The 17,816-nt window shown below is 38.4% G+C and overlaps 1 protein-coding gene across 2 annotated transcripts in view; it reads right to left on the minus strand.

Annotated features, from left to right (window-relative positions):
* The window catches only part of CLCN4 (chloride voltage-gated channel 4), a 106,623-nt gene that overhangs the window by 56,640 nt on the left and 32,167 nt on the right, over positions 1-17,816 (minus strand). For both annotated transcript variants that reach the window (XM_021006237.2, XM_021006236.2), the window contains 4 exons: positions 17,299-17,453; positions 15,153-15,252; positions 11,098-11,285; positions 8,080-8,202 (listed from right to left, as the gene is read on the minus strand). In XM_021006237.2, the coding sequence (XP_020861896.1) occupies positions 8,080-8,202; positions 11,098-11,285; positions 15,153-15,252; positions 17,299-17,442 (555 nt within the window). In that variant the 5' untranslated portion in view covers positions 17,443-17,453. The remainder of the gene's footprint in view (positions 1-8,079; positions 8,203-11,097; positions 11,286-15,152; positions 15,253-17,298; positions 17,454-17,816) is intronic.

Here is a 17,816-nt window from a genome sequence, read left to right on the forward strand (position 1 = left end):
CACCAAAAGCCTAAAGAGAAAAGTGTATCAAGGAGAAAAGGGTGGTCAGAGAAGAAGGCAAAGGGGAGGACTTCCAAGTACTAAGGAAATGAAAGGGGAGTTTCTCTGGGCACTATGGTAATAGTCTGTATATAAAGTATCCGGGTACGTTGGGCACCTGCAACTTATAGATTCAGTGTATATCTACAGTTTGGTTTATGTAATATTTCTTTGTAGTTTTTTTTAATATAAATTTATTTATTTGTAGTTTTCAACATTCATTTCCACAAGTTTTTGAGTTTCAAATTTTCACCCCATCTCACCCTCCCCCCACCCCAAGATGGCATGCATTCTGAATATCCCTTCCCCTAGTCTGTCCTCTTTTCTTTCTCTCCCCCCTTCTCTTATCCCCTTCTATTTTCCTGTAGGGCAGGATAGACTCCTGTACCCCATTTCCTGTATTTCTTATTTCCCGATAGCATGTGAAAAAAAATTTTTTTAACATATGTTTTTAAAACTTTAGGTTTCAAATTTTCTCTCTTCCTCCCTCCCCACCCACGCTCATTGAAAAGGCAAGCAACTCAATATAGGTTGTACATGTGCAGTTATGCAAAACACTTCCATAGTAGACATGTTGTGAAAAACTAACTCTATTTCCCTTAATCCTATTCTGCCCTCCCATTTATTTTATTCTTTCTTTTGACCCTGTTCCTCCTCAGAAGTATTTACTTCTGATTACCCCTTTCCCAATCTGCCCTCCTCTCTATCATCCCCCTGCTCTCTTGTCCCCTTCTCCCCCTATTTTCCTGTAGGGTAAGACAGATTTCCATACCCAATTGAATGTGTATGTTATTCCCTCCTTAAGCCAAATCCTATGAGAATAAGATTCACTCATTCCCTCTCACCTTCCCCTGCTTCCCCTCCACTGTAAGAGACTTTTCTTTTCTGTTTTTCCTTTGTGAGATAATTTACCCCATTCTACCTTTCCCTTAATTTTATTCTCCAGATATGACCCCTTAATCTTCAACTCACCCTGTGTCTTCTATCTATCTATCTATCTATCTATCTATCATCTACATACATATAATTTTTTTCCTCCAACTACCCTAATACTGACAAAGGTCTCATGAGTTACAAATATCATCTTTCCATGCAGGAATGTAAACAGTTCAATCTTAATAAGTCTCTTATGATTTCTCTTTCCTGTTTACCTCTTCATGTTCCACTGGAGTCCTGTATTTGAAAGTCAAATTTTCTATTCAGCTCTGGTCTTTTCATCAGGAATGCTTGAAAGTCCTCTATTTCACTGAATGACCATTTTTTCCCCTGAAGGATTATACTCAGTTTTGCTGGGTAGGTGATTCTTGGTTGTAATCCTATCTCCTTTGCCCTCCGGAATATTATATTCCATGCCCTGCAGTCCTTTAATGTAGAAGCTGCTAAATCTTGTGTTATCCTGATTGTGTTTCCACAGTACTTGAATTGTTTCCTTCTGGCAGCTTGTAATATTTTCTCCTTGACCTGGGAACTCTGGAATTTGGCTATACATTCCTAGGAGTTTTCTTTTGGGGATCTCTTTCAGGAGGAGATCTGTGGATTCTTTCAATTTCTATTTTGCCCTCTGGTTCTACTATATCAGGGCAGTTTTCCTTGATAATTTCTTGAAAGATGACGTCTAGGCTCTTTTTGATCATGGCTTTCAGATACTGCAATAATTTTTAAATTCTCTCTCCTGGATCTATTTTCCAGGTCAGTTGTTTTTCCAATGAGATATTTCACATTGTTTTCTAATTTTTCATTCTTTTGGATTTGTTTTACAGTGTCTTGATTTCTCATAAAGTCACTAGCTTCCTATTGCTCTATTCTAATTTTTAAGGAAGTATTTTCTTCAGTAATCTTTTGGACTTCCTTTTCCATTTGGCCAATTTTTCTTTTTAGGGCATTTTCTCCTCATTGGCTTTTTGGACCTCTTTTGCCATTTGGGTTAGGCTTTTTTTAAGGTGTTATTTCTTCAGTATTTTTTTGGGTCTCCTTTAGCAAGCTGTTGACTTGTTTTTCATGATTTTCTTGCATCACTCTCATTTCTCTTCCAGTTTTTCCTCTACTTCCCTTACTTGCTTCTCAAAATCCCTTTTGAGCTCTTCCAAGGCCTGGGACTGATTCATATTTTTCTTGGAGGCTTTGGATGTAGGAGCTTTGACTTTGTTGTCTTCTTCTGGTTGTATTTTGATCTTCTTTTCACCAAAGTAAGATAATATAGTCTGACTCTTTTTGCGCTGCTTGCTCATGATCCCGGCCAGTTACTTGATTTTTAAACTCTTTGTTAAGGTAAGAGTCTGCTTCCAATGTGGAGAATGTACTGTCCCTAGCTTCAGGGGTTTGTACAGCTGATTTTAGAGATACTTGTAGGGACCTGTAAATTTTCAGTTCTTCCAAGGTGGTATGATAAGGGGCGAGGTGTTTACTCCTTTCCTGGCCTGTGACCACAAGTATTCCTTTCTGTCCCGTAACTGTGAGGAGGGGTTCCTCTACACAGCCACTACAAGCTCCACCACACCAGCATTCCTCCTCACCCCAGCACCACCACCCAGAACTGTGACCCAGATGCAAACACGGGCAAAGCAAGAGATTCCTGTCTCAGCACTGGCAAAGAGATCCCTGCGATCCCTCTCTGATCAGCCACTGGATTCCTCCTCAGTCTCTGGGCTGGAAGCTTGGGAAGCAGCTGCCCCCCCAGGGCCGTGCTCTTGGGGAATGGAGCTGAAACACCACCTTCCTGTCTCAGCACCAACAGAAACAGAGTTTTCCCACTGACCTTCTAAGTTGTCTTTGGCATTAGTGGGTTGAGGAATCTGGAAACCTCCACAGCTGCTGGGATTCAGTCCTCTGAGGCCTGCTCCAGGTTTGCTGCGGCCTGCGTGCCCTATGCTGTGCTCCCAGCCCGGCACGATACACCTTTCTGATTAATCATCCAGGTTGTCTTGGGCTGGAAATTTGTTTCACTCTGTCTTTTTGTGGGTTCTGCTGCTTCAGAATTTGTTTAGAGCCTTTTTTTTATGAGTACTTGGAGGGGTTTGGGGGAGAGCTCAAGCAAGTCACTGCTTTTACTCTGCCATCTTGGCTCCGCCCCCCCTTTACTTTTTTCCCATGGGCATTATGAAAGCACCTTGAGTAAGAAACTAGATTATACATTTTCCTTACCTTTTTTTTGGTGGTGTTGTTTTCCAAGGCAATGGGGTTAAGTGACTTTCCTGGGGTTGCATAGCTAGTAAACATGAAGTGTGTGAAGCCAAATTTGAACTCAGGTCCTTCTGACTCCAGGGCCAACAAATGTTCTATTCACTGCACCACCTAGCTGCCCCATTTTCCTCACTTGTGAGGTTATTTTTTACTTTTCCACAAAAGCTTTGTCAAACATCCAAGGTTTCCTGCCACAGTTTAAATGTCAAGGAGAGGAGATGGTTGTGGTTACGGGCAGAAGTGATAAGAGACTACTTTTAGTAATCATTCTGGTTCAGAATGATTCTAAAGACAGAACTGCATCTGAAGGCTAACAAATAGTTTTACTACAAAAAGTTTTATTATAACTAAATAGAATAAAAATTCCTGCAAGCACAAACTACAGTCTAGGAAATTCAATAAAAAAGGAATAGATGGAAAAAAATTACCATGAAAGGAAAGACTTATTGCAAACATGTCACAAGAAATGCACAGAAAGCTTCTGAATCAACTTACAGTTGATTTTTTTGGTTTAAGCATCAGTTCCTTGTTACAGTGGCCCCAAAAGCAAGATGTAGTATCATACTTACTGCTAAAAAAAATTCCCATTTGATGGACAAGGCCTTGAAACAGAGATCCTAAAAGATGCTATGTCTTTGTTAAAGGCAATGAACTAGATAAATAGACCATCTTAAGCTCAATATTGGCTTCCAGTACCAATAAAGAACACAGCTACGTTAAATCTTTGAAGAAAATGCACATATTTGGGGATAAAAAGTGAGAGAGGACTTCGAAGAAGTAATGAATACAAAGATGGATAAGCCTTTCACATCCTTAACTGCTAAGAAACTACCAGCTCACAGATCAGGTTACGAATGTATGTACATGCTGTAATCTGACAGACAACTGGGGCTACAAAACCCATCTATAAAGGATTATGCTTTTTATTCACCAGAATTAGAATTACCTTTAGAATGGCTTATATTTTAATTTCATCAGTTTGGGAAAATTTGATTACGTCAGCTGAGATGGAAGCATAAGAGTCTTCAAAATTAAAAGGCTGATAAGGGACCAGACTAGAGGCTAACAATTCAATTTTGTTATATGACCTAGTTATAGAAAGATCTTCAATAATAATTACTAAATAATTTCCTTACAACTATTCATACATGGTCTCCAGAGACACTGCCAGGAGGCTGGAAGGGAATATTTATAGTAAGAAGCAGGTCCTGATTAATGTGAATATGGAATACCCCTAAGTGGATGCATCATTTAAATTCTCACAGCATGCTTCCATTGGACACTATTTACATAGTGTTAATCTGAGTATGTGACCACTTCACAGGATTTAGTCGCGTCAATCGAGACCTAAAGGTACATCAATCTCTCTTACCTTAAAAAAGAGAGAAAAAGAAAATTGTAATTCTAGAAAAGGTGTGGACACTAGAATGCCAACCCCAAAACACCTGGAGACCATGTCTATGGAAAAGGAAGGAAAGTACAAAGTGAAATGTAAGAGGTAAATGTTCTAAAGAACGTGCATCAACATTTCCAGCAGAGTTTTCATAAAAGGAGAGTAAGATCAAAGAAACTATGAATCAGTTGGCTCTCCATAAAACTAAACCAAAATGCAACAGAACGCTTAAATTGAATCCAGTAAATGTCCTATAAAACAAATAAATGAATCCTACCACTCTCACTTATCTTCGCTTTCTCTATCTATTGGCTCTTTCCCTATTGCCTACAAACATGCCTATGTCTCTTCCATCCTCAAAAAACCCTCACCTGATTCACCCATACTTGCTAGCTACTCTTCCCTATGTTTCTGCCTTTTTGTGGCTAAAATCCACTTCCTTTTATCTTATTAAGTCTATATAATGTGGCTTCTGACTTCACTAAACAGAAACTGCTCTCTACAAAGTTACTAATGTTTTCTTGATGGCCAAATCTAATAGCCTTTTCTCAATTCTCAGCCCTCTTGATCACCTGGATGCTAAGTAGAATGCCCGTCCCAATCTCATACTGCCCCTCAATTGCAGGACTGGTGATATGGAAGGAAGAAGAAACCAAGCTGATCCCTGAAGTTACTTGGAACCCCACCCCCAATGCCACTCCCCAGTCCTGGTATTATTCTTTTCTTCCTTCAACCATTTTCTTCACTCCCCCTCCCCTGTCCAACCAATGGGTTCCATTATTCTCCGTACTCTAAAGTCCACATTCTATAAACTTCAGTTCCAATTCTGTTGTTGTTATTGTTACTAATTTAATAGCCTGGGTCTACTCAAATTTGTTTTTTTCTCTCAAATCAAAATGACTCTTACTTCAGTCCTTGCTTACCCAAAGACACTGCCATCCAAAGCCTGTGAGTAGTTTTCCCTATTGGGTCTAGGTGAAAGAAGAGAAGATGGCAATGGATCGTAAGACAGAGCCTTTTAATCCCCTGACTATTTCCCTTTGCTACTAGCCCTTACACAGACAGGAGTGAACACACAACTCTTTATTCCCATCTCGTTGGAATGCCTACTTCATCTCCTATTGTTTCTATCCCAGCTTCTCAATCCTAACTCTCAGCCGGAGCATGTGCCTGTTATAGAACCACTATCAATAGTGATCTGAGTCCCTATTAGCACTAACCTGTAGAGAATGAGTATTCATTACCACGATAGAGACTGTGAGACATGTCATCCTGGCGTTCTAGAGGGGAACTTTGAAGGGATTTTCCCATAGAAACATTGTTATACACTGGGTTTGGGTTCTTTAATACTGTTATGACAGTACCATACATTCAGAATCATACCCGATCAGAGTTGGAAGGGACCTCGAAGAACATTTTGTACAACTTTTACCTGATCAAGAACCATCTCTACAACATACCCAATAAGGAGTCATCTACTTTTTGCACGAAAACCTCCAATAAAACGTAAGCTCTTCAAAAGCAGGAACTGTTTCTATTTTCTCATTGTATCCTCAGCTCCCAAACAGTATCTGGCATAAAATGCTTGAATTGAAGTGAATTGAATTTAACCCATCACATCCCAAAGAAGTCTCACTTTTTAACTAGCTCAAATTGTTAGAAAATTTCTGCTAACATCAAATATAAACCTTCCCCTTTTCAATATCTACCCTTTACCCTGGTTCTGCCCTCTGAGACCAAGTAAAACATGTTTAATTGTTAGGATTTTTTCCCTACATAGATAGATTAAACATCTATAGTTCCTTCAACCAATGTCCATGTGATCTATAGACACTTCATCACCTTAACCTCCTTCCTCCTGATAGTATACAGTTCGCTAATGACCTTCCCAAAATATGGCATCCAGAACAATATTGTGGGTTTAGGGAAAAGAGGGGTCTTTCAGCAATTCCCATTCCTTTGGGGGAATCTCTGCTGATAAAAACTGTCTTTTGTTTAAATTACATAACTGAAAAGGAAAGCCTCTGTGAATTCACCTTTGTAATAACCAACATTTCTGCTACTTGTTTCATTTTGTGGTCCCTTCTCAACTGCCTCCCTTTTATAGCTTGAAATAGCATACTATGCTTATTCTTGGATTGCAGTGACCTTGTTCTTTGTATGTCTTGTTTCTTTTGACATCTTGTGTCTATGAACTTGGCTATAAAGTTCCTTTGATATGCACTGGACATTGATAACAAAACCCTACCTATGCATGTATTGACTAATACTGGGAAGTCAAAGAGACTTCCATTTGCATGATCTATATTAACCTGATGGTGCATATATAACCTATATAAAATTGCTTACCATCAAAGGGAGAAGGGAAGAGGAGGGAATGAGAAAATTTAGAACTCAAATTCTTCTTTTAAAAACTAATGTCAAAATTTGTTTTTACATGTAATTGGAAAACATAAAATACTATTTTTAAAAAAGGGGAAAAAAAGGATCTGTGTTAACCATTTCAATACAAAGTGCCTAGAAATAATCCCACTTCTTTGTTCTTCTAATCTGTGAAAAGTTAGATACTTCTCCCTTTTCTTAATCATTGTCTCTTGACTCTTCATCTTAGAGTTGTTGCAGTCCCTTTAAGGCAGAACTTTGAGCTAATTTGTAAACTCTTTAGCAACTGGACCAATTAGGTTACTGATGTCTTTCAACAGACTGGTTGACTTCAATAATTCTTCTAAGGTCACCATTACCATTTTTTCAAATTCACTATAACACCTTGTTTTCTACTAATATAAAATACAAACCTTCCTCTTTTCAATATTACCCTTACCCTCGTTCTGCCCTCTGACACCAAGGAAAACAAGTCTAATTGTCAGGAATTCCCCCCCATAGTTTTGCTGACTTGGGTGATTATAGAGAAAACAACAGTGTCTTGTTGTGGGGTTGGTTTTTTTTAATTTCTCTTCAAGCATTTTGTTTCTTGGTCCCTTGTATGCATTTGTACATTTAGAGCTATTTCTATTTATCACTTTGCTACTTTTCTGATTTTGTTTCCCCACCTTGGCCTAAGGTGCTCTTTTCAGAAATCAACCAGGACCGTAACGTCACTTCCTCTGAACATAGTCATACCTAAGTGATGAAAACTTAAAGAATCCAAAATATTTATACATACCTATACAGTGTATAGCCTGAATATTGACTTAAAAAAATACTGTGATTACCTTGTCATTGACACAGCAGAATATGGAAAATACACTTTGTCACCAGCTAAGATTTCTTAGCAGTAATTTATTTCTTTGGCTTACATTACATCATAGTTTTATTTATGAGTTATTCTTTTGCCATGTGTGTTTTTGTTGTTTATGAGCTCCAGTTTCCAAAGGCCATGTGACTTATGTCTGTCAAACAGGTTTTCACTTACCTGCGCTAAAAAAAAAAAAACTATAAAAAGTATATAAAGCCAAAAAGTAACTCACCTCCGGAATACCAGAGCCACAGGCATATGGTGCAAACACCCTGACTAAGGAAACAGCCAAAAACGCAAAAGATAGAGCCCACAGTATGTACAGAAAGTAGTTCAAAATGTATGCACTGGCACCCTAAGCAAATGAAAACAAAACAAGAAACACAACATCAGACATTGTAAAGTCTAAACCAATATACCCAATTATTTATTAAGATCAAAGGCATGGAGAGCCTGGCCAGGTTGTGGTAATGTTGCAAGCAGGTGTTCTTAATCTGTTTTATCTCATGGACTTCCTTGGCAATTTGGTGAAGCCTGCAATGGACCCCTCCTCAAAAAAAAATGTTTTTAAATAACTGAAGGAAATGCTGAATTTCTGTTAGAAGCTAGTAAAAATAAGAATTTTTTTCTCATCCAAGTTGACAGACTCCCTAAAATCTGTGGCCTGTGGATACAAGGTTTAGAAACTTTATTCCATATTTATTTACTCTTTTTTCTATATTTTTCTATATTTATTTTTATTTTATTTATATTTATTTATATTATTTTTTTTTCTGTATTTATTTACTCTTAATTCTACAGAAAAAAAATTGACTAGCGTTAGTTTTATCTATTATTGCTATAGGTACAGAATATGTGAATATATTGCAAGGTTTCTCCATGTGCTGTTTATAGTGGCCTGCTGGTATGCAGGATATCTGGTCATGGAAAGAGTGAATTACACTGTTTGCTATAATCATAACTTTTACAAATGTTTGTGGAAGGAATAAGCCAGGAAAATTCTGCCTTCCAGTTCGCAGCAGATTTATTTTGTCTACTATAAAATAGATCATTTCTTTCAGCATTCATCAAGGCCACGTCTACACAACAGCAGGCAACCATTTTGCAAAAGAAGACACCAATGAATAAAAGCGGGGCGGGCAGTGTTTTAAGAACTCAATTGGATTGTCAGTTCATTCAACCATTTATTTCAAACAATGTGTTCAAATCTATAGAGAGGAAAGTTTATGAGTACAATATTCATTTTGTTGTCATGGAAACAGCACAAAAGAGCCTGTGGTCAGGGATTATTTTTATTTGACACTCCCCTTGCCCCCAACCCAACCCTTCATTTTCCAGATTCTCTGGTTAGCTGGTCTGAGGGATGAAAACGGAGTGGGATCACACAAACGTTCTATAGCCGACATGGCTACATGTGTACATGTTAACATACAAAGATGATCTATTAGACTGTTCTAACAATACAAGTACATATAGTCAGACATACAAACACTTATTCTGAGTAATCAGGTTGAATATTTATCTTTCACTCACTTAAAAATGTCCTTTTTGGAGAAAAAAAATCTGACTCACTATTATTAAGATTCATCCATTATACTTGTAGCATAATCTTTAAAGAGAGTCAAAAAGGTGACCAGAAGGCATTCCCAAAATACATGAGATTCTCTCACCAACCCAAATCAAGAATTTAACCTTGGACTTGCAGAGGCCATGGTAGACGTGTGAGATTTCATGAGCTGAGTCTATTTAATGGACTTGAAGAAATCAATACAGAAAACCACAGGGGAAAGGGTTTAGCAAAATGACAAATTACCTTCCAAATGGCTTCAGATATGGCAAGTCAATCAGGCATAAGAAAGAAAAAGTCTGCATAGATTAAGTACCCCTCCAAGAACAGTTACATCTTCAGCATTCTTCAAATTACTTCTAATGTGGAGGCTGACAACCAACTATAGTCCTTCTCTGGGCTCCTGTTCTTTCAAGGGCACAATATACATATATATGGATGTGTGTATGTGTGTATATGTATGCATATATTAATTTATATATATATATATATATATATATATATATACACATAAATCTAGATACGAGAGTAAGAGAACATATATGTCTATATATATATATATATACACATAGGCAGATATTTCTCTTTAATATAATATAACATAAAACTTCATATCTATAACTTTAAGCATATTTATATGTGTGTATATATATACACATATAGATATGAACTATACATGTGATTTTAAAACAAACATATATGTATAATTTCATATATACGGGACCATGTATAAATTGTGAGTTGGGTTAAAAGTCAACTCTTATACCGCACTGACAACATGTATCTTTTCGCGCTTGCCTTTGATAAAGGCGTTGTGAAGCTTCCTAACTAAAGTTTCAGTTCTCTAATTTTGTTATATTTTCACAGAACTCATCAATCAATTTTTCTGTCATCATTTATTCACAAGTCATTCCTCTACTGTAAGAATAAAAAATAAGGGACTCATAAATTATCGCTATGTCTTGTTCCAGGTTAGGATCATTTATGGCAACAATGATTCTTTAACATAATTAAATAAAAACTCCATTGCTTCATCTTAGCACAGATGTGACCTTTTTGAAGACTGTGAGCAGAAGGCCAACTCTCACAAGTCCTATCAAACTGGGAAGGCAATACGGGCCTGGGGAGGGACTGACTGTCCATCACCCAAGAACCAGTTTAGCTAAAGTTGGAGGAGATTGGCCACAAGGTAATGGTTTTGTTTTAGCCACAACAGCTTACAAAAATGGTTTACTAAAGACTAAAAGAGTTGCTAAGGGGGTAGAAAGAATACCTTCACCAATGAAATCAGGAATCCTTTCTACATAATGTTTATGAAGACAGAAATAGACATAGTGACAAAGATATAGAGAGACAGAGATGCGTCTCAAGTATTAGAGATACATATACATATGTGCATGTATATATTAAATACGTACACATGATTACATCATATGCCCACATACATATGGCATTCCTGAAGGGATCTCCAACTACAGTCTGGCTTACATCATCAAAGACATGCACATGGAAAAGAAAAAAAACAAACATGTAGTCTGAGTATTAAACAAGGAGGGCCATGGACTAATTTAGAAACCAACACATGAAGGTGCTTTATCTCAATCTAAAGAAGAAAAAAAATCACAAGAACAGTTCTAAATGGCTCTTCTGTCTTTTAACCAGAAATCTCACTCAGGCACGTACCTCTGATTGATTTACCAGAAGCTCGGACCATTTCTGCCACAATGGACACTTGTCCCTGTCCTCAAAAGTGGTCTCATTGGATGTCCAGCAGCACTGTTCATGGCTGTACCAAAACGCAGACAGGCAAACGCCCTCTTTTAGATCGGTCATCCAGTCCACTGCTAAATCTATGACTCCTGCCAAAGTGCCTGAAGGAAGGAAACCATTTTATTCATAAGGGGTAGCCTGAGGTCAAGAAAAATGAGTCTCTAGCATCACTGAACAGGAAAGTAAGAACTGGGTGTCAAGCTTGGACTGTAACAATCTGAGCATTAGCGGGGAATCGGGAAAGGAACAAAGGTCCTTTGATGCACTTCTCAGCAAGTAAGGCATTCCACTTTGAGATATGTGTAAAGTGCTTTCTAAACCTTAAATGGATATAGAAATGTCACATATCAGTCAGTAAAAAACAAAACCACTGATTAAGCACCTATTGTGTGCCAGAGAAGAGCTGGGAATACATTAAGAGGCAAAAGATAGCCCCTGCCCCCAAGGAGCTCACAGTCTGAAAGGGGATGTAGATGCAAACAATACGTATAAAATGCAATACAATGTGCAAACAAGTATACACCAAAAAAGCTCTATAGAGGACAATTTGGAGATAATCGATAGAAGAAGCACCAGCACTCAGGGGAATTGGGAAAGGCTTCCTGTAGAAGCCTTTGTGGAAGGTGGGATTTTAGCTGGGACTCGAAGGAAGCTAATTTTGCCAATTTAATTCAATTACTCAGCTGCTCTTTCCCTAATGTATTACCTCAGAAGACAACATATCCCAGGCTCCACACAGGCATCATCACGCTAATGAGACTTTTCTGTTTTCATTGTACTAAATGTAAAAATGGGTTTCTGGTCACGTTTTCAACATTTGGTACCCTAAGCCAAAATTTCATTGAAATTCCTTCCATGTTCCTCTGGGAAAGTGCAACATCAGCTCTCTTTTTGTGGCACAACAGTGACATCTAGTGGTTAGTTTCCCCATAGCTTGCCCGGGGATTATGAGGAAACCCTAAAGAATATCCATTCAAAAGCAGGCTTGAATATAAATCCTGTTTGATCCATCAACAAGCATTTATTAAGTTATGTGAAAGGGTACTGTGCCAGACACTACAGATATAAAGGCAAAAAAATCCTGCCCTTCTAGGAGCTTACATTCCATCAATCAACCCCAATTCTAAGGTCATTGAGTTCCCACAAGGAAGGCTATTTGGGGAAAGGACCATGTAGTGCTGGTGGCTTATCCTTCTGGATCTGCTTCCAAACCTGTTCACCTACCCAAGAAGAGGTATGGGACAAAAATCACTGTATTTCACTTTGCACTGAATTCACCTGGATGAAACATTTCTATCACCTTTATTTTCCAACTCATAGCTATCCCTCGTTCTTCTGGATGTACTCCGTTTTTTAAAAGGTAAAGCATTAATGTAATATTTTAGCCATCTTCAACAAGTGCTATCATGGCTCTGAAAAGAAGATAGATATAACATCTCTTCATATCAAAGAACTGGTGCATAGAGTGTGCCAAATAACAAAATACTGGATAATACAGAAATAACCTCAGACTCAGAGCTGTGTGGTTGTACCTCCGGGAATATCATCGTTTCAGAGGAATTAAAATTAAGGTTTACCCAAAAGATAATGAAGAGTATGGTGTAAGTAGACTGCAACATTTGCAAAGACTTATTCATGAGACAGCAAAAAGGATGTCATTATATACATTAGAGAAGAAGAAGAAGAAGAAGAAGAAGAAGAGAAAAAGTCTAAGCCTCTCGAGAGCAGGGACTGTCTTTTGTCTTTCTTTGTATCCTCAGTGCTCAATGCAGTGCCTGGCACGTAGTAGGTGCTTAATAAATACTAGTAGACTATAGGGGGGAAGGATAACCAATAAGCAGTTTATGTCTTGCGCTGGTATCTATGCAACCTCCAGAAAACTGAAGGAAGGCCCCTAACAACTGGGTGGCCACTTAGTAGAGAATTTACAGGAACAAAGAGGAAAGTTACACTTGATTGGCAGGTATATAGATAAACTGCAATCAGAGTTACTTGAGAGAGTACTCCCATTTCTTTCTCTTTGTACAGGCTGCTCCCCTTGCTTGGAGTCATTTCCCTTCTCAACTGAACCTCTTGGAACCCCTTCAAAGCCTAGCTCAAATGCCATCTCCTACAAAACAACCTTTTCTGACTCTCCCACTTGTTTCTGTCCATGCCCACCAGTCACTCCGTTTTACTCCCTACTCATTTTAAACACACGATTTCTCCCCCAGGAGATTATAAGGTCCTTGAAAGCTGAAGCTGTTTTATGTTTGTCTTTCTAGTCCCAATGTCTAGCAGAGCACACATTATCTAGCAAAAACACACAGTAAAGTTTCCCCAGGGTCTAGCACAAATACATAGTGAGTATTTGATAAATGCTCATTGAATGAAATCATAGTTGCAAAGTAATTCAGAAGTCCATCTGGTCAGGTTAGATTCTGAGAGAATCTAGAGTCAGTTTTCTTAATTTCCCAAATTATTCCTCTCTCTCCTGGGCCAAGAAACATATTCTGCTATATTCTATAAATCTATTCTTTTTTTTTTTTTGGTGAGGCAATTGGGGTTAAGTGACTTGCCCAGAGTCACACAGCTAGTGAGTGTTATGTGTCTGAGGTCCGATTTGAACTCGGGTCCTCCTGATCTCCAGGGCTAGTGCTCTATCCACCTCACCATCTAGCTGGCTCATAAATCTATTCTTTAACAAGAACATATATGTGCATATGGACATGTTTGTGTGTATCTATATATGTAAACACCCATAGACACATAAAAGCCCAAATAAATTCATTCCTATTCTACAGTACGACTCCCCATCAAGTGCAACTCAAATTTCTTACATGTTTCTTAATAAATGAATGCTAACGAGGTTAGTTAACAAAGTTTTAAATTTCACATATCTAACTTCTTTTTCCCACTGACTCTCATTTTATAATTGAGGTCTCATCTCAGCAACAGGGGTAGGAGGAAGAGGTTTAAATGAAAGTACAAATGGTACTATAAAGGGTAATCAGGGAGGCAGTGCCATCAATAGGGAGCCAGGTCTCAGTGAGTGCCAGAAGATGAAATGAAAGCAAGTTTGTTAACTGTTGAGAAGGAATTCCAGAGAACATGGAGGAGTGGGATGTTGTGGGGGGAAGGTAAAGGTAGAGTACTAGAGTGGAGAGCAAAAGAGTAACAATAAGCATTTATTGTTTATACATTTATACAATGACCAGTAGGGGTTGAGAATCAAAGGCAGGGAAGGAAGAAGAGTATATAAATGACAAAACAGTTGCTTATCTATACTGGTGAGGGTGTTTCCTTAAAACCTGAAGAAAAAAACCTTTGAAACCTCAACAACAACAACAACAAAAAGTACATAGATAGCCAACAATCAATGGTTTGATAAGAAGGCAGATACTGAATTGTAATATCAAAGAACTGGTTCACAGAATGTGCCAGTTATAAAATCTTGGATCACAGAGTAATAATCTACAGACCCACAGAACCTGAACCCAGGATATCTGCTGACTTCCTCATAATTCCAACTCAGAAGAATGGCTAAGTAACCCGTGAATGTTCCGAGACTCAGTATGTTTATGTTTCCCTCACGGGCCCATTATAATCAGTAAAAGCCAATCCTAAAAGGTATTCTATCATTTTATCCACGATATTTCCTCATATGATACTGCTTGTATCATACAAGCAGGATGGGAGGTGAAAAAGGTGCACCAAAATAATGACAATATTGGGGAAAGCTATGCAACAGCAAAAAAGTCTTCCTGATATTACAGTTATACAAGACCGTCCCTAAAACCTTGTGGTTCTATGCTGTGTTTACACGGTGAATCTGAATTACAAACGAGCCACGTAATGCATTCGTTTTGTTATTTAAGCAATTAAACTCTCTTGGACAGAATCAAATACATTTGCCCCTTTCCTGTGGTAAATTCTAGTCTTTGATACGTGTTTGAAAAGCAAGCGTTTTTAGGTCGCCCTTAACACACCTGCCAACAGGCCGATGAGGAGCATCACGACCCATCCGGACCAAGCATCCAACAAACCTTTGATGAACTCCCATATGGATTCTTTGCTTTTGCTAGTTATCTGGAAACAAGCAGAAATTGTATGACATTTCGTTAATGGTAGCTTCGGTCATATCTCGGGATGCTATTTTACTTTATTAACTTTTTTTTTTATTTCATGAACAAAGTGAGTGAAGCATGCTAGGGATAGGGACCAACCCTGTGATTTCACCAATTTAAAGAACTTCTTGGTGAGAAAACTTCCTTTGCCGGAGCAAGTTGGCATCTTCTCTTCAGTTTATAGTCTCAGTGATCCCTATAGCAGAGGTGTCCGATATGCAACCCAGGGACCTCACGTAGCAGTCCAAAGCACCCTTGAGTGTGTCCTGAGCCAGATTAAAATGTAGTTCCTCTTTGATTTTAATGGGATGACATAGTGATAAAAATAATAATGTATCAAAAATACAATATAAAATTAGATATGAATAAAATAAAAGATGTATTAATAAACAACAATTTTAAAGAAGAAATCAGTCTATAAATGTGTGTGGTTTTCTAAGTCAATATATGGCCTGTAGGGATCCTTATGTATGGTTTAGTGGTGCCCTCCCCTATTTCTATTGGAGCTTAACACCCCTGCCCTAGGGCCTGAAAGGTGAAACTTGCCCAGGGTCACACAGTCAATATATGTCAGAGGTAAGACTCAAACCCCGTCTTCCTGGCTTCAAGGTTGGCTCTCTATCCATTATGCTTTACACCCTACTTCCAAAGACCCAATTACAGTAAACTGTTATCCATTATGTTCACGGAATGGAATTTTCTGCTTAATCATATATTTTAGATACTAGAATTATTAGAGACATCATGGCACAGAGGAAAGAACTCTGGACTTGAGGTTAATAAAGCTAATACAGGCATGTGTTTGTGTTATAACCACTCACCCCACCCACCTTTTCTGTTTGTTTGTTTGTTTTTTGTGGGGCAATCAGGGTTAAGTAACTTGCCCAGGGTCACACAGCTAGGAAGTGTGAGTATCTGAAGCCATATTTGAATTCAGGTCCTCCTGACTCCAGGGCCAGCGCTCTATTGCACTACACCACCTAGCCGCCCCAAAAGGAAGAACACTACCCTTCAATCCTTGGGTGCTTTTTTTTTTCTGTTTTTTGTTTTTTTGTGAGGCAACTGGGGTTAAGTGGCTTGCCCAGGGTCACACAGCTAGGAAGTGTCAAGTGTCTGAAGCTGGATTGGAACTCAGTCCTCCTGACTCCAGGGCTGGTGCTTTCTCCACTCTGCCACCTAGCTTCCCTACCCATCCGCCTTCTTACTGCCCTACAGTTGCTCCCATCAGACCACTGACTCTCTTGAGTTTATACCCTAGGTTGAAAATCCACTTACTTTAACCGTGGGGTAATACTGTCCTGATTAGCAAATCAACCAATGCCACACCACTGGCCCATTATAGACAACGCTTGACATTCAGTCCAATTATACACCTCTTTGCCATCCTGCTACGGAGTCCTGACCCCTCCCTTTCCACCTCTTGGTCTGGGAATAGTAAACAAATCAATACTACGGCTGCTTCTGCAAAGACTGTGTCAATCTCCTAGAGTTCCACTCAGTCTCCCCATGACTTCCCAAATTAAAACAACCTTCCTTGGCCATCACACGCTTATTTAGAGTGTCCCAAAAATCTTAGTGCAGCTTTAAGCTTTAATAAATCAAATAAAGTAGCAACCAAGGATATTAAGCAAACACAGGAGTAAGAATAAAAAAAGCACATACTTTGTTTTCATTTCTACAAATAGAGTATGCAACCTCCTATTATTGTATGGTGGTAAGAGAAATCTCTTATGGACTAAATAAATGGAGTTTTAAATCCAGACAAGAATCAGTTAAACCTCAAAGGATGACATTTATTAGAAAAATACATGGAAAGCTTTATATCTTAAAATTTCATTAAGATTTTTTAGACTTTGTATATAGATTCTCCTCTTACTAGAATATAAGCTACTAGAGGACTGGGACTATATAGCTCTTGTATTTGTGTCCTCAATGATTAGGTAGTTGGCAAATAATTGGGGCATAATAAATGTTTTTCATTCATTCATTCACTTATTCACTTACATACCTTCCTATGTCTATCTGTGTCACGTGACTTTTCCCTTAACCAGTCGATGGTGTGGAAGTCCTCATAGGTCCCAACATCAGGAAAAGGCTCATCGAGGAAATCCATCAGATTACCAGACCCATTCATCTCTCCTGCATTAACCATATTAATAACACCTGGAAGAGAACAAGGATCGGTTCAAGTTTAAACTTTATTTCCACTCAGCCTGACTCCCCAGAAGAATAATACAGACCCACCACTTTTCCCCTTCAAAGAAAGAATGGTCACAGCACAGTTCCCAGTTTCCCCATCATCACATCTACAGTTAGAAGAAAAACTAATAACCCAGCACCAAGTCAATGGGTTTTCATAAACGTTGGACACAAAAGACCATGGCAAAGAGTGAAGTAAATTAGAATTACAGAAGATGAACCGCAGAAGTGCTTTGGTAGACAATTAAAGAGCTGAAATGTGGTCACAGAAATATTGACTGTGGATTTTCTTGGTGCCTTAAGGATTTCTGCATCAGGAAGAGCAAA

Source organism: Phascolarctos cinereus, unplaced genomic scaffold, assembly GCF_003287225.1.
Source record: "Phascolarctos cinereus isolate Bilbo 61053 unplaced genomic scaffold, phaCin_HiC Scaffold_726;HRSCAF=1367, whole genome shotgun sequence".
Taxonomy (NCBI): domain Eukaryota; kingdom Metazoa; phylum Chordata; class Mammalia; order Diprotodontia; family Phascolarctidae; genus Phascolarctos; species Phascolarctos cinereus.